The 21,736-nt window shown below is 39.8% G+C and overlaps 1 protein-coding gene across 5 annotated transcripts in view; it reads right to left on the reverse strand.

Annotated features, from left to right (window-relative positions):
• LOC122549360 (lethal(3)malignant brain tumor-like protein 4) overlaps positions 1-21,476 on the reverse strand; it is a 312,681-nt gene extending 291,205 nt beyond the window's left edge. For 2 of the 5 annotated variants that reach the window (XM_087986018.1, XM_087986020.1), the window contains exons 1-3: positions 20,315-20,605; positions 19,509-19,661; positions 3,658-3,842 (exon numbers count right to left, since the gene is read on the reverse strand). In XM_087986018.1, the coding sequence (XP_087842144.1) occupies positions 3,658-3,842; positions 19,509-19,635 (312 nt within the window). In that variant the 5' untranslated portion in view covers positions 19,636-19,661; positions 20,315-20,605. Of the gene's footprint in view, positions 1-3,657; positions 3,843-19,508; positions 19,662-20,314; positions 20,606-20,972 lie in introns of those variants that run through there. The other 3 variants (XM_087986019.1, XM_087986017.1, XM_043689041.2) reach the window with 2 other exon arrangements.
• Positions 21,477-21,736: the final 260 nt, after the last annotated feature.

Here is a 21,736-nt window from a genome sequence, read left to right on the forward strand (position 1 = left end):
TAATATATCCAAGGTTGCTGAAGCTACAGGGTTAAGTCAGAAACTAAGTTGGAGGAAGAAGACAAAGAAGGTGCAAATATTTAGCATTTATTGTTCATTGCTCAAAACAGCAGAAATTCAGTTTAAAAGAGCAGTCTAACATGAAGTAATTGTGGCACTGGTAGGAGCTAGCCTCTTAAGGAAATAAAAGACAGATTTGTATTAAAAAGAGTACTATCTCGCATTTCTGACAAATAGTCCAAGTTTTTCAACTTACTCTGAAATAATGTTACAGCAGCTAATTTACGTGGAAGAACTTCCAGAAAACGATTAACAACCGGTTGACGTTGCTGTACTATGGTATTGGTGTTTATGGGAAGAATACTGGCCAAATAAACTGACATAAGCCCTTTCTCTTCAATGGAAATTGCCACTGGACATTCAACATTTGCTGAAAAATACAGCCTGCACCTATTTCAAAGGACAGCATCATTAATGCACCAGCAGTTCCTCAGAAAAGCACTGAGGTGAAGACCAAGTTATAGGTTCAAATCCTGCAATGAAGCTTGAATGCATCATCCAAGAAGTGCAACCACTATGAACTGAACAACACTTTCTATAAATTACAGTACAGAAAAAGCTAATTTTTAGAAATCCATTCAAGGAATGTGGGCATCACAGGCTATGCCAGCATTTACTCCCCATTATGAGTTTCCCTTCACCTTCTCAAACTGCTGCTGTCTTTAGTGTGGGAACACCCACAATGCTGTTTCGGAGGGAGCTCCAAGACTTTGACTCAGTGATAGCAAATAAATTGTAATACACAGTAAATCCTCTGTATCTATGCAAACACGAATCACGAGTTTTCCTCTCTTCAGCAAAAAACAAGTAACAACAAAAGAAAAGCTGCAGGCCAAAAAAAAAATCACATTGCAATTTTTAACCTATTTTTAAATAAGCCCCACACTTTGATTACACCACATTCGAAACACTGCGTGCAAATTCTGATCATAGCACTATAGGAAAGATGTGGAGGCCTTGGAAAGGGTGCAGGAAGACGATGTGGCCTGGATTGGAACATATTAGCTTGGAGGCGAGGTTGGACAAAGTTGGACTGTTTTCACTGGTACATCGGAGGCTGAGGGGTGCTCTGACAGAAGCATATACAATTATGAGACGCAATGGACAGTTGGAGTCTTTTCCCTAGAATGAAAATGTCAGATACTGGGGGAATAAGTTAAAGAGAGGGGAGGAAAGTTTAAAACAGATGGAGGGTGAGTTTTTTTAAGTAGAAGGTGATAACTGCATTGGCGCAACCAACAAAGGCTGTAGAAGCAGATATGATAACTATATTTTAGAGGCGTTTAGAAAGACATGTGAATAGGCAGGAAATAAATGGATGTGGAGCACATGCAGGCAGGTGGGATTAGTTTAGAAAGCATCATGGTTGGCACAGATGGGCTGAAGGGCCGAGATGTGTGCTGTACTCTTCTGTATTCTACATTTCTCTTTGCCCTCCATACTCTTATCACCCCAGGATATCTGAAATCAGCCATTATTTTTTAGATTAGATTAGATTCCCTACTGTGTGGAAACAAGCCCTTCGGCCCAACAAGTCCACACCGACCCTCCGAAGAGCAACCTGCCCATATCCACACCCCTACATGTACCTGTTCACCTTACACTACCGGCAATTTAGCATGGCCAATTCACCTAACCTGCACATTTTTGGACTGTGGGAGGAAACCGAAGCACCTGGAGGAAACCCACGCAGACACGGGGAGAATGTTGCACAGACAGTTGCCGAGGCGGGAATTGAACCTGGGTCTCTGGCTCTGTGAGGCAGCAGTGCTAACCACTGTGCCACCGTGCCACCCCAATTATAGTTGCTCTAGGCTTCTCACACCTCTCTGCAATTTCCCTGTAATTTTGTTCCAATGTATTTATTTCATTTGTTCGTCATCTATAGAATATACTCTCCTGTTTTTTTTTTTAACTCAAACCAACATTTACACTTTGGCCCACCCAGGATACTGTCTCTGGCGATTCTGTCTTTGTTTCCTTCAAAATACTTCCCTCAACACCTTGACTCCAAGTTAGTTCCAATTGGTTTAGAGCCAAAATTTGGTAAAACTACTAACATTATTTTCCCAATGATAGTCTAATGGCATGACAATTAACTGTTCATGTAAATCAGAGCTAATTGCCAAAAAGCCAAGCTTTAAGTTTAAACCATATTGACGCAAATGTGTAGATCCGAATCAACTTCGGTTACGGACCCAAAGTTGTCAGCATCTAGCTTTTTGAGCACAACTAATAAATAATTTAAATAATAAATAAGTTTATTTGTCAGGAATTGCAAAATGCGAAGGGTCAATGAATGGATGACTGCGATTACTCTGTTGTTGTTGCTGTTTCAAGTGAAAAAAGGCATATAACAAGGCTGTGTACTGTCACCAAATTAGCTTAATCCGTACACAGTGCAAATATTCAAATAATTAGATGCACTTTCAGGACAAAAAGTTGGAGGCAAGAACGTGAACTTGCAAGCTGCTTAAAGCTGCACATTCCTCGCTGAATCATTAAAGCCTGGCAAATTATCATGAATTAAATACAACCTGAACATTTTGAATATGGATTGAGTATGAGCATCAATTAGATAAAACAATGATAGAATACATTCGAAGAAAGAATGAAAATTCAAATGGGGTTACACTGGAATAATAGATGAGTTTGTCAATTTAGCACAAATATTAGCAGAAGATTGTAGATGGAATACTCAAGTCAAAAGATGATTAAAGATACAATTATGTAATTTTGTGAAGTTGAAGGATGTGTTAAAAGGTAACCTTGAACTGGTAACAAGGCAAAAAATACATGAGGTGCAAAATTCATTCAATTTCCTGTATGCCTCTGAAACCTGAATGAATGAATGAATGAATGGATGGAAGGATTTATTGTCAGATATATCAATTGAGATACAGTGAAAAGTGTTCTGTCACCACAATCTGGTACCACCTGAACAACAAGTGAAGATCTATGGAAGAAAATGGGGTCATTTAAAATTCGGATGCAAAGATAGCGGCTTAAAAATTCTCACGCAGACAATAAGATAAATGAAATTTCAAGAGCAAGAACTCTAAAAACTAACATCCAAAAAGGAAAATGTATCTTAGCTGTTTGATCAGAGCTGAAAAACTACAGGTTCTTGAGATTAAAATAGAAAGTAAGTAAGCAGCCATGGCACAATTGGATGATGGATGTTTCGGAGCAATTGCAGACAAGCTACGCTAGATAAATGATGATGATGGCATGCGATAGACAAGTATGACATCTCAGAAGAATAGATCTCCAAGCAGCAGCAGTAGCTACTGCCACCATGTCCACAACTTCCAGAAAATGCAACAGATGTTCAATAGTAATAAAACCCGAACACGCTTCTTTCCTGACTAAATACCATGGTATTTTAGCTGAACAATCTTGACAATAAATGCAAAAATGTGGGTTCTTTAATGACTTTAACTTGCTACATGTACAATCTGTTTGCCGAATAATCATTGTATATTCGGTTTTTATTTCCAAGGTGAAAGCTTATTGTCACTAGAATTATTCTGTCCAGGAATCTGAGGGGGAGATGAAAGATTAGAAAATTTAGAAGCCAAAGTTAAAGATACATACCTTTAGGTCACTGCCAGGCAAGATACCCACTCCATTTTTCCATTCCATGGCACTATATATATCGAAGTCCTGCACATCAGCTGCACTGCTTGATTCAGCTTCTTCATCCATTCTTTCAATTTTGATTGGTACAGCCTGCCAGCCTTTTTCTTCAGACATCATCGTCCCTCCTTCTGAATTACTTACTTAAAAGGCCATGGAGAAATAAAAGAGAGGAATCATTATAAACTACTCAAAGCTATTTTCATTCTGTTCAATTTGTTTAAATAAAATGTTTAATATTTTAAATTATTTTGACATAGAAACAATACCATAAAAAGGACTATATGTGTATGTAAAAAATGATACAATGACCATTCCTGTAAGTTAAAGCATTCCGTTAACTGGAACCAAATAAAGTTCGAGATGAAAATATACACCAAGTTTAAAGTAAAGTCGAGAGTAAGGTGTTAGAAAAGCACAGGGCAGGCAGCATCCAAGGAGCAGGAGAATCGACATTTCGGGCATAAGCATTTCATCAGTAACCTTATGCCTGACCTGCTGTGCTTTTCCAGCGCCACACTCTCAATTCTGATCTCCAGCATCTGCAGTTCTCACTTTCTCCAAGTTCAAAGTAAACTAAGAATAAACAAAATGAGACATTCTGCATATTGTTTTTAGTTTTAACTTATCAGGGAACTCAATAAATACTCAAATAATTAAGCAAGCTGAGGTATGAAGGGAAGTAGCCAAAAAAGAAATCAGCTGACCTAGACTGTTGCATATCTGACATTTTAAATTTAAGTCAAATTATTCACAGTCCCCAATACATTTGCTTTTGAGATATATGAGCCATGATTTTCTAAGAATCCACTTATGGGACATGGGTTTTGCTGGCATTTAGTGCCCATCTAGAGTTGCCCTTGAGATGGTGGTGAGCTGCCATCTTGAACTGCTGCAGTCCACATTCTGCAGGTTTACCCAAAATGCCCTTAAGGGAGGGGATTTGAGAATTTTGACCTAGCAACAGTGAAGAAACGGTGAAATATTTCCATGTTGGGTCTGTCAGTGGCTTAGAAGGGAACTTTCAGGTGGTGGCATTCGCACGTATCTGCTGACCTTGTCCTTCCAGATGGAAATTCTCATGGGTTTTGAAAGTGCTGCCTAAGGAAGTACAGAAGCCAGGTACAGAAGCCTGAACACACGCACCAGCCGGTTTCATAACAGTTTCTACCATACCGTCGTTAGATTACTGAATGGACTCACAAACTCTTAACATTTGCCTGTACCTGTGTTTTTGTTTTTGCCGCTGTTTACCTATTATTTACTACTATGCGACTTAACTGTGTGATCTGCCTGTATTGCTCGCAAGACAAAGCTTTTCACTGTGCCTCGGTACGCATGACAATAAATTGAATTCAATTCAATCCAATTTTTGGTGAATTTCTGTAGTGCATCTTGCAGATCATACACACTGCTGCTACCAAGCAACAAATTAAGACGGTCATGTATGCTAAAAACCGTCGAACATGCCAGAGGTGGGAATCACAGAAACTAATGAAGTATGCCAATAAATAACACTTCCGTAAACCTCCAGTTGACTTCACAGGCAAAGATAAGTTTAACCAAAGACAAGTTAATATGCAGTTGCATTTTGCAATTAAAAAAATGTGTTAACAATGTCCTGCAATAGCAGGGATTAATTAGGAAGCTTGTAGCTGCAGAAATGAAAGAGGTCAATTAGTATCAAGAATGTATCACAAAATGCTGCCCTTAATCAGATGTTATTAGCCCAGAAATTACCAGGAGCAAACAAAAGTGGATTTATTTTTAATGCAGAAAAACTTAGTTTTCAACAAACATATGATCAAGTACAATGATGGGTTTTAGCAGTAGTTATGAAATTGGTATCATGTTTAAAACCAGAGTTTTTCCAATGTTACAAAAATGAACATTGCAAGTTCTCATGAATTCACAGGAGTTTTACTGGGTTGCACTATTAGAGTAGCTGAAGAGTGTATCCACTGAAGAAGCATCCGGTAATGAACAGCAGCTTTTCGATTTCCACAGTATTCTATCCATGTTGTGTCAATTTCAGTGGAACAATGACAGTGTTTGCTGGCAGTTTTAGATTAGATTAGATTAGATTAGATTACTTACAGTGTGGAAACAGGCCCTTCGGCCCAACAAGTCCACACCGACCCTCCGAAGCGCAACCCACCCAGACCCATTCCCCTACATTTACCCATTCACCTAACACTACGGGCAATTTAGCATGGCCAATTCACCTAACCTGCACATTTTTGGATTGTGGGAAGAAACCGGAGCACCCGGAGGAAACCCACACAGACACGGGGAGAATGTGCAAACTCCACACAGACAGTCGCCTGAGGCGGGAATTGAACCCGGGTCTCTGGCGCTGTGAGGCAGCAGTGCTAACCACTGTGCCACCATGCTACCCACAAGCATCATAACCACTTTAGAATCCAGACTGATGCATATATTGATCAGAAGAGGGTTCAGTATTAAAAAATTAAGATCTTCACTGTATTCCTTGAAATTGATTTCATTCCATAAACTTTGGCTTTAGAACAATAAAATGAAGTGATGTTACTGCCACCAGTGGGAAAAGTACAACCTCCTATCAATCACTGATTCAGAAATATAAACATGTAATTACTGGGTTGAAATGCTTTCCAATCACAGTCAATGCTTATCACTGCTGCCTCACAGCGCCAGAGACCCGGGTTCAATTCCCGCCTCAGGCGACTCTCTGTGTGGAGTTTGCAATTTAAAGGGACCAGCAGTGCAGTGACGATGTTTCTATTTCACCCCCATATTCTGAGAAAGGTCTGCAAACAAAAAAAAAATAAGTTATTCTGACTTTTGTACATAAAATACATGGAATTTTATTGCACTGAAAAAGGCCATTCATCCTGACAGACGTCTGCTGTGTTTATGCTCAGCACTTGTCCCAGCATTCACTATCTCACCCTACAAAGGGCTGTTTATACTCCATTGTGCACTTATTCAGTTTCCCTGTAGTAATACTTTAGTTATCATAGAAATTGAATCATTTCATGTTTTAAGTATGCAAGAATAGGAATGTAGGGGTCTACAAAAAATACACAAATTTACGCATTCCATCTTACCAATGTAAATGGGCAAGGAATTTTCTTGCAATGTTTCTAATTAGCAACAATGGTAGCCAATGGAAAAGAGTCCCAACAATTATGTAGATTTCTATTTTGTTGCTTCTAAATAGAAGAACACAAGGTCGCATCTCCATTCCTCACAAAAGAAATTACAGTACTTTGATGTTCAGCCTTTCTGCAGCTCCCTTCCAAGTTTACGAATATCAATAGGAGTGCATCTTCTGCCAAAAGTAATGTGTTTCAGCCAAGCAGGTGCTTTCAATCCACGCTAGAAATGACAGTGTTGCCACTGACAGCAAGATAAATGCTAAACAAATTAGCACTTTACTATTTAATGCACCTACATTTTAGGCAAGCAGAATTATTTGAACCACCTAATTGCATGAGCTTTCCACAGTCACTGGAGTAGGTTCCAGTCATTACCAGCTTGCAGTTTTAACGTAACTGTTTCTTTGCAGCCTCTATTCATACAACTAAAAAATTGTGGTTTTGACAATTATGCATATGGAAGTCAGTTTAGAGAACTGCTTGTGGAAGATTTTTGTATATCTAAATCCAGCATTAGTAGATTGTAGAGAAATGAGGAAAGTGAAAAACAACGTCCCCTGCATCACAACAGTGACTACTGTGGAAAAGCACTCAGGAGGTCCAGTAGTCTTTCCTTATTACAGAGAGAGGAAATACTAAATGCAAGGTAAGCCGGTTTATTTGTGTTAATCTGCTTGAAACCATTGTGTAAAAGAAACCATATACCTGCCTTCCTTAATACAAACACTGTTGTGGAGGTTAAAAAAGAAAACCTAAAATATATTGCAAGCAAAACACAAATTCATTGCCAAGTCAATAAATCATGCCTTTGAAGTAAGCTCTCTGTTTCAATGATTAATTGTAATGATGGATATCAGGATGTAAAATTCTTTCCATCTCAATTTCATTTTTATGTTACTTCCACGTGCTAGACTAACTCGCCAGATAGCAGTAAATTTGCACATTGTTTTTCTATGATTGGAATTAATCTTTTGACTAAAATTATATTATTGCTTTATCCCTACTGATGTTTTTACTTGAAATGGCCAGTCTGAAATTGAAATCTGGCATGATAGATAATATTTTGTTCCAGTTTACTTAATATGGTGGTCTTTCACTGAAATGTAAGCAAACAATGCAGAATAAGGCAGAGTTTATTACATAAAAGGAACAAAGATAAAATAAAACAAACCAAACTCTTTACAGATAAGTGTTTCAAAGATTTCAAAACATGTAGCAAACTGAATTACAGCTAATCTCAACTGTATCACTTTACAATACTCAAAAGCCAGACAGGAAAGTTCCCTTTTCTATCACATCTGTAGGTTTGACTTAACTATTTCAGTTTCCAGTCAAGACCTTGTTAGCCTTTTCCTTGATTATTCACACAAACGAGCTTAACCTTCCTTAGCTTCAAATCAACCTTTCAGGTTTCTTAACCAAACACCTCTGGTCTGGAATCTTCAAATGAAACCTATTTCCTAACATTTCTGAACAAACTCCTTTCTCCAGGAGAAACTAGTCTTACATCTCACTCCAGTCTTCTGCAAACTTCCCCCAAACTTTCCAGTCTCTGAGTTTTTCCCTGAAACAAAATAAATTGTGATTATTCTGAACCAAAAGCAAACAAATATCTTTCAATGGTTGCTGTCTATGACCATAAACATCTCTCAATATAAGCAAACACACATTAGCACTCCAGAACTGCCCATACAGTCACCAACTCTCTGAGAGACACAAATATAAGAATCATGGCTCCAATAAAGACTGTCAAATTAATTACTAAACCCCCTCATACACACACACTAAAATCCATATGTTACCAGTTCAGAATCTAAACTCTAAAATAAATGATAGTAATAGAAATCATACACCTTACTCACAATTTGCTCTTTTAATATAAAAAGGAAAATGATGCATGGCCTTAAGAACATACGCAAATCATTGCAATGTGATGCCAATGTAAATTCTTGTCAGCAAATCAGCAACAACATACAGCCCAAGATATTTCTGACAGGAATAATATTGTTACACAATGCACTTTCTCATAGATTATTATACTCGTTATTACTTAATTCCTAAGACAAGTACATGCATAGAAATTTCAGTCCAATTAATTTTCAATCAAGTCTGTATTTAATAAAATACATAAAACACAGATGTACTTGTATTAATCATGAGTTAACAGCTTAGTGTCAAAACTAAACTAAGTGAAATCCTGGCCAAATCTCTAAGCATTCAAATCATTGCTCCCTACTTTCAGTTTGATGGCAAACTGAAAAGTTGACTGAGCTGCAAGTTTCCATTTTCAATTAAAAACCAAAAAAGCTTACCTTAAAAAGCAAGTTCAAACCCTTAAAAAACAAGGATTTGACTCAGCTGTTCTCAAACAGCTGAAGTGAGATGCCACTATCAAAATATCTATCATCCATAACATGCATATGCCACTTCTATGGCTACATTTCACAGACTCCAGCAGAAGACTTGAACCTGTTTTGCCAATGTATTTTCAGTACAAATAGAGTCATAGAGATGTACGTCATAGAAACAGACCCTTCGGTCCAACCCGTCCATGCTGACCAGATATCCCAACACAATCTAGTCCCACCTGCCAGCACCCGGCCCCATATTCCTCCAACAAATACAAAGATAATGGACTCAATTTTAACTCGTTCAGCCTATTGGTTCATTAAATCAATCTCAAGCCAGTCAAATTATGAAGCTAGACACCATTTTACACTGCTACAGTCCATGTGGTGTCGGGATAACCTGTTTGGAAGAGTGTTGAAGGACTTTAACCAAGGGACAAGAGGAAAATATAATGTTGTGCTAAGTTTGGTTTGTTCTGTGGCTTAGAGAAGAACTTGCAGGTGATAGCATTCCCATCCATCTGATGTCCTTGTCCTTCAATTTGCTAAAAGTCGCGAGTTTGGAAGGTGCTGTCATTGGAGTCCTGGTGAATTGTTGCAGTGCATCTTGTCGTTAGTAGACACTGGTGTCAGCTTGCATCAGTGATGGAGGGAGAGAGTGTTAAACATGGTGAAGGGGATGGGATGTCAATCAAGTGGGCTCTGAGGGTCTGGATGGTATTGATCTTCTTAAATGTTGTTGGACCAGCATTCACGAGGTAGGTAGAAAGCATTCCATCGCATACCTGACTTAGCATGGATAAGTTGGACCGAAGGATGTGTTTCTGTGCTGTACATCTCAATGACTCCATGACTTGTACCTTGTAGGTGGTGATCAGGTTTTTGGGATTCAGATGGCGAGGTACTAAAACATACAACTTTGGAGACGTAGGCAATTTGGTTCCTTCAACCAGCTCCGTCATTCAATAAGCTTGTGGCTGATATGACTTTGACATTATAAGATCATAAAACAGGAACAGAAATAGGCCATTCAGCCCATCAAGTCTACTCAAACTTTCAAGGAGTTTGTGGCTTATCTGCTAATCCACAATTCCACCCAACCAGCTTTGACCCAATGATCCTTGATTAAACCTTTGTCTATCTTAGTCTCGAATATTCTTAATGATCTAGCCCCATGGCCCTCTGGAGTAAAGAATTTCACAGATTCACTCCATTCTGAGGGGAGAAATTTCTCATCTCTTAAAAAGGTCAATGTCTAACAGTGAGATTATCTGGTCCTAAACTCTCCCACTAGGGAAAATAAACTTCTCATTGTCAACTCCAACATGCGGTCAGCACTCCATTTGATTTCCTTATTACCTGCTGAACCCTATGATTTTTTGAGATCAGTTCCACATGGACTCCTAAACCAACAACAAAGGCTTTTGACAATGGAAATCAATTTATCGCTGCCATTAAAATATTCAATGATGATGCATTCTCTGGAGAATAGAGTTCCAATGGCCCTCAACCCTCTGGAAATAAAAAAAAGTCTCATCACTCTCTGAAATGGAAGAGTAAGTAATTTTAACTTGTTTCATCATTTTCGCCTGACTGACAAGGGGGGAATATCCCTTCAGCACCCACCCTGCAAAGTCATCCAAGTCTCATATGTCTCCATAAGATCATCTCTTGTTTTTGAAAATTCCAGGCCCAACCTGTTCAATTGCAGATCATAACATAATTACACCACTTCCTCCATCCCCAAATCCATGAAGTTGTCTTAAACCACAACTTCCTCTGGCAGCTCATTCCATACACGTACCACCCTCTGTGTGAAAAGGTTGCCCCTTGGAGCTCTTTTATATCTTTCCCCTCTCACCCTAAACCCTAAATCTATGCCCTCTAGTTCTGGACTCCCCCACCCCAGGGAAAACCACAACAGTCCTTAGGGAGGGAGTTCCAAAATTTGACTGAATGTTATTGAAAGAAGGGATATATAGTTCCACAATGGCAGGTGGCTTCAGGAAATTTGTAGGTAGTGGATTCACACGCCCTTGTCCTTCCACCTAATAGTTGTCACACATTTGGAAGCGACTAGTCATAGAGTCATAGAGATGTACAGCACGGAAAAGTAACCCTTCGGTAAAACTCATCTATGCTGACCAGATATCTCAACCCAATCTAGTCCCACCTGCCAGCACCCGGCCCATATCCCTCCAAACCCTTCCTATTCATATACCATCCAAATGCCTTTTAAATGTTGCAATTGTACCAGCCTTCACCACTTCCTCTGGGAGCTCATTCCATACACGTACCACCCTCTGTGTGAAAAGGTTACCCCTTGGGTCTCTTTTATATCTTTCCCCTCTCACTCTAAACCTATGCCCTCTAGTTCTGGACTCCCCCACCCCAGGGAAAAGACTTTGTCTACTTATCCTATCCATGCCCCTCAATTTTGTAAACCTCTATAAGGTCACCCCTCAGCCTCCGACGCTCTAGGGAAAACAGCCCTAGCCTATTCAACCTCTCCCTGTAGCTCAGATCCTCCAAACCTGGCAACATCCTTGTGAATCTTTTCTGAACCCTTTCAAGTTTCACAACATCTTTCCGATAGGAAGGAGACCAGAATTGCACGCAATATTCCAACAGTGGCCTAACCAATGTCCTGTACAGCCGCAACATGACCTCCCAACTCCTGTACTCAATACTCTGACCAATAAAGGAAAGCATACCAAACACCACCTTCACTATCCTTACTAAATTTACTAAATATACCTCTTATGCTCACATCCAAATCATTTATATAAATGATGAAAAGTAGTGGACCCAGCACCAATCCTTGCGACACTCAGTCAAAGAAGCTTTTGTAAGTTGGTGCAATGCACCTTGTGGTACACAGTGTGGCTGCAATGCGGTGATGAATGGAGTGAATGTTGAAGATGTTGGTTGGGTGCCAATCAAACAGATTGCTTTGTCCTGGGATGGTGTCAAGCTTCAAAAATGTTGTTAGAGCTGCACTCATCCAGGTGCAAAGACCATATCTTTTTTTACTGTTTTTACTTGTGGACTTAAATGAGAAAGCTGTTGGTAACACTTCTGCATTAATTAGGTGGTTCACTCTAATTATTCCATATGGGATCACCCATCTTTTTGTCGTAACCTCAAAGTGTTGTCATTCCTGAATCAGAAGCAAGTCGAGCTTCATACTCCCTAACTTTCAATTAATCCTGTTGATTGAATCCATTCACTTATTGTCAATGTGCCATGTCCAACATGGTGCAATTAAATGAATCCAAAAAAGGTACATTCACTACTGGAACAAAGCTACTTGTGTCCAGCACAAATCCCTCATACTGATCAACATTATCCTCAACTTCCAAACTGTCCATGTCAGGCATCACTTCAAAAACCCTGCATTTTGCTTTGGTCAATTTACTTCATAATAGTATTTTGAATCATATCTGAAATATAAATTCACAGTTCGCAGGCATTTCTGGGGTTCATTCTTCGATTATTAACCCAAATGTGTTGTCCTCCAGATCTAAGATCACTCCATCCTTGTTTCTCCTGTCTGTGATTTATCTGTTGCATTGACACACGTGTCATGTATCTGTCCAATTTTGAAAGGCCATGATCATGGTGTCCTCCATCTTCCGTCACACCACTCAACGTCCTATTTTTGCCAGGAAGGCGACTGGAAACGGCTGCTTCCTCAGCAATGTTTTAACAAGTAAAGACATTTGACCCGGAAGCATGCCTCTGTCTGAAAATCTAAGATCAGATAAAACCAGAAGACTATCCGCATTCTACTCATTCGCACTATCCAACAACTTGAGAGCAAGCATCGAACAACAAATTCCCAAATTGAATTTCTGCAATTACATAGAATACATTGTGCAAACCAATAGGCTATGGAATAACAGTCCTTTTAAAAAAATGGAACTTATGAGAATTAGTAATTAATCTTTATTTTAAATTTTACCTACGAATCATTAATAGAGCACCTAGACTTTCATCAGTGTCCACCTGACAGGCACAATGTACTTCACTGCTATTTGGCTTTTGACAGGAAGTGACAATAACATTGCTTCTCCTCTCTTGAGTAAAGCAGTGGCCCATGTTCATGTATTCACTTTCTTTTTCCATTTGTCTGAAGTTCAGTTTCAAAGAACGGTAGTGGGAGGTCATACCTTGATGCTTTATACCTGCCTTCAGTCAGTTGTTTGACAGAACTAACTCAGATTACAGTCTTCCATTTGAAAAAAAACCTTTGTTTCACAATTTGGCAACCATTCTTTGCTGCCACGATAAGTTGATCCCAAATTGGTTGACGGAGTGAAAGAGATTGCAGATGACACCAAAATTGGAGGTGTAGTGGACAGTGAAGATGGTTACCTCGGATTACAATGGGATCTTGATCAGATGGGCCAATGGGCTGAGAAGTGGTAGATGGAGTTTAATATAGATAAATGCGAGGTGCTGCATTTTGGGAAAGCAAATCTTAGCAGAACTTATACACTTAATGGTAAGGTCCTCGGGAGTGTTGCTGAACAAAGAGACCTTGGAGTGCAGGTTCATAGCTCCTTGAAAGTGGGGTTGCAGGTAGATAGGATAGTGAAGAATGCGTTTGGTATGCTTTCCTTTATTGGTCAGAGTATTGAGTACAGGAGTTGGGAGGTCATGTTGCGGCTGTACAGGACATTGGTCAGGCCACTGTTGGAATATTGTGTGCAAATCAGGTCTCCTTCCTATAGGGAAGATGTTGTGAAACGTGAAAGGGTTCAGAAAAGATCTACAAGTATGTTGCCAGGGTTGGAGGATCTGAGCTACAGGGAGAGGCTGAACAGGCTGGGGCTGTTTTCCCTGGAGCGTTGGAGGCTGAGGGGTGATCTTATAGAGGTTTACAAAATTATGAGGGGCATGGATAGGATAAATAGGCAAAATCCTTTCCCTGGGTGGGGGAGTCCAGAACTAGAGGCATAGGTTTAGGGTGAGAGGGGAAAGATATAAAAGAGACCTAAGGGGCAACGTTTTCACGCAGAGGGTGGTATGTATATGGAATGAGCTGCCAGAGGATGTGGTGGAGGCTGGTACAATTGCAACATTTAAGAGGCACTTGGATGGGTATATGAATAGGAAGGATTTGGAGGGATATGGGCCGGGTGCTGGCAGGTGGGACTAGATTGGGTTGGAATATCTGGTCGGCATGGACGGGTTGGACCAAAGGGTCTGTTTCCATGCTGTACATCTCTATGACAGTAATATATTTCTTGATGAAGGTTTATTTTCAGAATGCATTTAAATATTTCTACTTCCAAACTTACTCCCACATGTCCATGTTATGGTATTTGTCTGGGGTATGTGGAGCTTTCTGACTCAGAGGTAGAGATATTAACAATGCACCAGAAAAGCGTAGCATTTCTTTATACTATTTTGAATCCAAAATATAATCACATTAAAAAGTCACAAGGGTTCTTGTGGCAAAGTGCTAGTGTCCCTGCCTCGAGGTTCAAGTCCCACCTGTTCTGGAGGTATGTCACAACATACACAAACAGGCTGATTACAAATATTTTTGAATATGACAGTCATCTTAAAGGGCCAGTCATCTAAAAGTGCCCTGGGTACTTTTAGGAAAAATTAACCTATTTTTCTAATCAACCTGTTAAGAGATGTTATTACACCCAGGGGCAGGTGGGTCTTGAACCCGGACCTCCCTGTCCATGGGCAAGGACATCATTGTGCCACAAGAGGACCTTTTGCCCGAGGTACTTCCTTTTGCTGTTTTTTATTTCACCTATTTTTCTAATCAATCTGTTCAGAGACATTATTACACACCTCTGGAGTAGGTGGGACCTGAACTCACGCCTCCGTTTCATAGGTAAGGACACTACCACAGTGTACAAGAGGGTCCTTTGCCATAGATACTTATGCCCTTAAAATAATGTCCTACACTTATGGTATCATAACAATATAATAAACATATCATCAACAAAGTAAGGGTGCAGAGATGTGGAAGTTGTGGTTCTGGAGCTGGAAGTGTTGCTTTGTTTTCAGATCACATTATTGAACCACTTCTGATCCATAAATTAATCTGTGTGAAAATTTAGTAAAAGCCACAAACGGAAACAAGTCCATATGTGGAGTGGAATGTTGTCAGGATGATGTACAATGAAGACCTGGAGGCAGCAGTGACATGTCAGATGATTTGTACAGATTAGATTAGATTAGATTACTTCACAGTGTGGAAACAGGCCCTTCGGCCCAACAAGTCCACACCGACCCACCGAAGCGCAACCCACCCATAACCCTACATTTACCCCTTACCTAACACTACGGACAATTTAGCATGGCCAATTCACCTGATCTGCACATCTTTGGACTGTGGGAGGAAACCGGAGCACCCGGAGGAAACCCACGCAGACACGGGGAGAATGTGCAAACTCCACACAGTCAGTTGCCTGAGGCGGGAATTGAACACAGGTCTCTGGCACTGTGAGGCAGCAGTGCTAACCACTGTGCCACCGTGCCGCCCATATGTTTAGTGTAAGGTTGGGAAGATGGGAAGGGGACTTTCTAATTGGAGTGGGTTGTACCAAGAGAAATGCAGATGTAAAATGTTTGAGTTTGTTGAGAAAATAACGAATAGGGTCATTCAGGCCAGCCATTAGATGGAGATGCCATAGATTTGCAAAAGGTATTTTTAAAAAATACATGCAATGAGAAATGCAAAAAAAAAGTTGGCCTCTGTTGCAAAGACAGTGGACTACAACAAGGTCATATGTGTCTCAATTATAAAGGGGTTTGGTGAGATCACATTGGAGTGTTAGTGGAAGTTCTCATTTCCACATACAAGGAATGATATACTTGTCTTTGACAGCACAGCAACGTCTCACTAGATTCGTTCCTGAGAGAAGAGAGTTCTCCTAAACTGAGAGACTTATAAATTGGCCATTATAATCTGGATTTTAAAGGAATCAGAGGTGATTCCATTGAAATATCCAACGTTCTGAAGGGTTTTGACAGGATAGACTCAAGCAGGTCATTTTCCCTGGTCTGAAACTCTAGCATGCAAGAGCACAGTCTCTGGATAGGGAATCGGAGGACAGGGGTGAGAAGAACACTCAAAAATACAGATTTGGAGATGCCTGTGTTGGACTGAGGTGGACAAAGCACTCCTTCCTGGTTTCACAAATTCTAACACCTGTAACCTTGAGATGATTTAAAATTCTTCTCCGTGTCCTCACTCAAAACAAGTCTTGGTCATCCATTAATCCTGTCAGATCCTAGTCATGTACGGATCCCATTTTGAAACGCTTGTCCATGTTCTCAAATATATCAATGAACATGTCCCTCCCTCTCAGTCTCTCTCTAGTTCCATCACACACACATCTGTGCTCCTTTAATTCTGGTCTCTGGAGCACAACTGTTTCACACCTCTTTCAGTTGCCAAGTCTCAAGGCTCTGGAATTCCCTCCATGAACCACTCTTCTTTAAAGATGCTCATTAAAGCTTATCTCTGTGACCAATCTTTTGATCATCTACCGAATATTGCCTTCTGGGGCTCTATTTGAAATTCTGCATAATCATGATCATGGCCAATTGAGCATGTTGGAGCATGTGCTCTATATGAACTTCAGTAAGGCATTCGACAAGGTTCCCCATGGGAGACTGATTAGCAAGGTTCGATCTCACGGATTACAGGGAGAACTAGCCATTTATACAGAACTAGCTCAAAGGTAGAAGACAGTGTGTGGTGGTGGAGGGTTGTTTTTCAGACTAGAGGCCGTAACCAGAGGACTGCCACAAGGATCAGTGCTGAGTCCTCTACTTTTTGTCATTTATATAAATGATTTGGATATGAGCATAAGAGGTACAGTTAGTAAGTTTGCAGATGACACCAAAACTGGAGGTATCATGGACAGTGAAGAGGATTACCTCACATTACTACAGGATCTTGACCAGATGGGCCAATGGGCAGAGAAGTGGAAGATGGAGTTTAATTCAGATAAATGCAATGTAGGCCAACAATAATCTTCTCATCCTTAAAGTGAACTAGACTTTGAAATAAATTCAAAGCTTCAAAAAGTAAAATATGCACAACTGAATTATCACACAGAAACAGTAATCTGCATACCTGCTACTGTCTCTCATATCTTAGTTTTTATTGTGCAGTTGCTTTGAAATCAATCTTTACAACTGTGTTCTTCAGTAACATCGTCATTCCCTCACAATCTAGTAAAAAATACCTATATAGTTAAGCAGCTATGAAATTACAGTGTTGAAAAGCATTTCAGCCCAGTGTCGGAAGCCATGTCTTTTGACAGGCACTGATTCTGCCAGCAGTGCCTTCTGACATTTAATGCAAAAATAAAAGACACTTAGATGCAAAGATGAACCACATCAAAACTGGTAGTGTTCAACATCTCAAATAACAGTTAATTAGAAGTTTACAACACGCAGTCAACTGAAGTTTACAATGGTCATAAAGTACCAATGTTACTCTGCTTATCATGATTGTAATCAAGAGTGTGTTGCTGGAAAAGCACTGGAGGTCAGGCAGCATCCGAGGAGCAGGAGATTCGACGCTTCGAGCATAAACCCTTCATCAGCACCACACCCTTGACTCTAATCTCCTGCAGCTGCAGTCCTCACTTTTTTCCTTATTATGACTGTAGTTTTGTTTGAACATGGATGCTTTGTATATTTGCCTAAATCTTGCCTCAAATCAAGTGACACTGTGAATGAGAAGTGTCAGCAGTAGACAGAAAGGTTCAGAGATATCAGTACTACTCTTTACACCACTGTGTGTCACAATTCAGTGGCTAATGCCACATTGTAATATTCTAATAAGAAAACAATGTGCACTGAGCTGAAAAATGAAAAACAAAAATGCATTTAAAATGGTAAAATGAAGAAAAAATGCACTTAGGTAGTCCTTTTGTTATCCCTGAAATTCTCCACATCAATTAAATACTTTTGAAGCGCAGTTGCTGTTCTCGTGTAGGAAATATGGCAAGCAATTTGCATGCAGCAGCTTCTTGTTAATAACAATGTGATAATGACCAGACAATCTGTTTTTTTAGAGATGTTGATTGAGGGATAAATGTTGGCCAGGATACTGGGAACAAATCTCCCAACTCTTCTCCGAAATAGTACCCTTGTTTTCTTTTAAAACATCTGCCCGAGCTTCCTGAACATCTTAGCTGCATTGCATCTGCCTTGATTTTGTACTCATGGCTCTGAAATGGGACTTAAACCCACAATCAAACTACAATAGCCTCCTGCTTACTTTTACTGATAAGCTCCTGGTTATGCCATTCTAATCCACCAATTTTTTACGCTGCTGCAAAAAATTATTTTCAGCTGGAAAATATGGATTAAAAGTAGACATTTATGAACATCAAGATCTTTAATACATTAGAGAGGCTATTACATACTCTTCAATATTTTGGTTCATTCAGGTTGGAACTTTACTCAGTCTACACCTTTTTTTACCATGATATACTTTAAAGTAGCTAATTCTATTTGGTAAACATTTGCCCACATTGTTTTAACAAGAATGTGTTAGACAGTGAATGAGCTATTTATCCTCTATAAAAATACTTCATTTTCTTTGGCTTATATTATTTCCAAGGAGAAAGTGAGGTCTGCAGATGCTGGAGATCAAAGTTGAAACTTTATTGCTGGAACAGCACAGCAGGTCAGGCAGCATCCAGGGAACAGGAGATTCGACGTTTCGGGCACAGGAATCAAGATTCCTGAAGAAGGGCCTGTGCCCGAAACGTCGAATCTCCTGTTCCCTAGATGCTGCCTGACCTGCTGTGCTGTTCCAGCAATAAAGTTTCAACATTATTTCCAAGCAATAGATCCATTGATCACTACCCCATTAAGTAATTGACCAAATGCACATTCTGATGGCCTTTGAAGCTAGATTTCATTGATGCCAGGCCTATTCGAACTGCAAAGCACTTGCCTTCTGGAAATGCAAATTTACATTGTGCTTGAAGGATTTTTTTATGCATTCCATTCAGAAACAGCAGCACGAAAGTGAAAAGTTATTGGCATAATGAGAGGGAATTACATTTTCAATTCATCACAATCATGTGTGATATTTAGTCAGCTTTTTAATTCACAACCATATTTTTTAAAAAGTTTACAGAGGAAGTATAAACTTATCATTGAAAGGAAGATCTTTTGTTATTAAAAAATGTGTAATATTTCGCAATCTGTTTAGCCACGCATAACAAAAAGTACTTCTTCAGGATTTACTACGCAAGGTATTGTTTAAAAAAAACACTCTTGAGGTTGAACAACACAAAAGAAAAAAAACTCCTCTCACCTGTCAGGTTGAGGGGCTGGCTAACTTCTGCCATTACTTGTGCGGGGATGGTACTGGATCCTATCAGAAGACCTCCATCTGTTACTCTCCTCCTGACAGGCCCCTCCAGCATATCACCAGCATTCATCCTGCTCCCTCTTCAACGATGGTTGGCTGTTACAGAAATCACGTTAAATAATTTCCTTCTGTTCATTTAGTTGTATGTTAAACAGATATTGTTCAGCTTACTTTCAAAAAAAATTGAAGTTGATTGCACAGTTCAGTGAGTAGTGACGGTTGAAGTATCCCTCAGCCTTTCATAACACAGCGAGCATACAAAAAGTTAAGACAAAATGATATCTGACAAATATGTTTGCTGGCCTGTGTCCTCGATCCATATTATTAAATATTAGCTTAATCTGAAAGTTAAATTCGTGATAACAGGAAAAAGTGACCAATGAAAGAGAAAAAGGAAATGACAACTAATCATTACAAACTGTAAAGTTGTGCTTGCCTGACTGAATTTTACTGCACTTGAAAATTTCCTTTCAAAATGGATATCTTGTGTATTAAGTACCACACCGTCAATGTCTCAAGTTAAATCAGTGTTCACTAATTAACGTTTTATCAATGTTTCATCACTGTGCTTCAACACTTCCAATTATTTTTCCCCTTAAACACACGCTCACATCGCCTTGAGATTTTCTGGCCCGACATGTTTAACGACTTTAAGTTATTATTTGATGGCCAGAAGTTGTTCACTTAAGTGGTGACTGACAGTCAGGTGTTTCATAGTCCAGTCGGCTCGTTTAAAAGCACTCACGTACATGTCTTCGAATGATTTTACGCTGTGTTGTGCGACGACCAGGGTGAAGCTTTTACTACAATTCTGACGCTGCGCTTTGTGCCATCTTTTCAGATCTCCTCGATTAACAATTACTACGCACAGTTATGATAGATACAATCTGCTAAATTGTGACTCAATTGTAATAGTTCCCCCTGTTGTTAAACTCAAGGCATCGCCGATTTCCATTCCACACGCATTTTCTCCACCTGATCAGTTTACACAATATCATGACTTAACCAAACTGAACGTTGTCTTTAGTTGAAAACGCTTTTAAAAAGGGTTTCCAGGGTGGAGACAAAACTAAATAAATTCAACTTTAATCTACATATGTGCAAGTGCTTCCGTTCCTCTACAATGTGTTACTTCCGTGTTTCAGTCAACTGCGGGAAAAGAAAAAGCACACACACACAAAAAAAGCCTTAACATCTTCCAACAAATGTCACACTCAGGATATGTGTGACCGAAATGCAGCAACATCTTTCAGGCAGGCGTGTAAAATTGTCACTGAAATGAAACGCCTGTTCCAGAAGGAAACTACACGCAGCGACCAAAAAATAGCCAACGCCACTTTAGAAAGACAATGTGTCAAATGAAAGCGGCTTTAACTGGGCGACAGAACTAGGAAATTCATCAAATACCTGGAAAACAAGTGGAAACTCAACTGAACACAGCAGCGAACCCTTCACCTCCTCCTCCTCCCTCTCCCACAGCGAACCCAAACCAGGCGCTGCTGTCCTCTTGCTGCTGGACAAAAACAAAGACTTCGCAATTTCTCTTCATTGACTTTCTCCAAAAGGCAAAAGAAAAATACCCTGAACAAACAAGGAAGGATTTGGTTTCCCCCCCAAAGAAAACCTTTGCAGAACAGGGATATTTATCAAAATGGCGGAGCGCAGAATATTTACATCACTGAGTGCATTATTATAGATGAGAGAAAACATTAGCAGGGGAAACTGCCGCAAGATTGCAAAATACTGCAACTTCAGCCGGCAAATACTTGCAAAGTAACATTGCCGAATGAATCAGCATGCAAACGCTCAGCTGTTCTGCCCAACGGCTGACTTTTTCTTGCTTATGTGGAAGTGCATTGGAAATTCAATGTGAGGTGTTACTGCAGGAATGGCTTGTTTTCTTTAAAGCTAAGCCCATGGACAGAGAGGGAGGGGTGGAGAGGCAGTATTGACTGGAGGAAAACGGTGCGTGTTGCATTTCTGGATCTGACAGATTTTGTTTTCTAAAATTTCCCCACCCCCAGCAAAAAAAATAGATGAACTGTTGAAATAGTTTCATTGGTAAACCAGTCAACAGCAATTCCGCATTGCACGTTATGAAGACTATGTTGACAGTCAGTGCAGAAACTGTCAGAAAAGTGTGAAACAAAGTCTGTTCTATTCTGTGAGGA

The sequence above is a fragment of the Chiloscyllium plagiosum genome, unplaced genomic scaffold, assembly GCF_037043375.1.
Source record: "Chiloscyllium plagiosum isolate Xiang-an unplaced genomic scaffold, Cpla_swu_hap1 HiC_scaffold_4, whole genome shotgun sequence".
NCBI lineage: Eukaryota > Metazoa > Chordata > Chondrichthyes > Orectolobiformes > Hemiscylliidae > Chiloscyllium > Chiloscyllium plagiosum.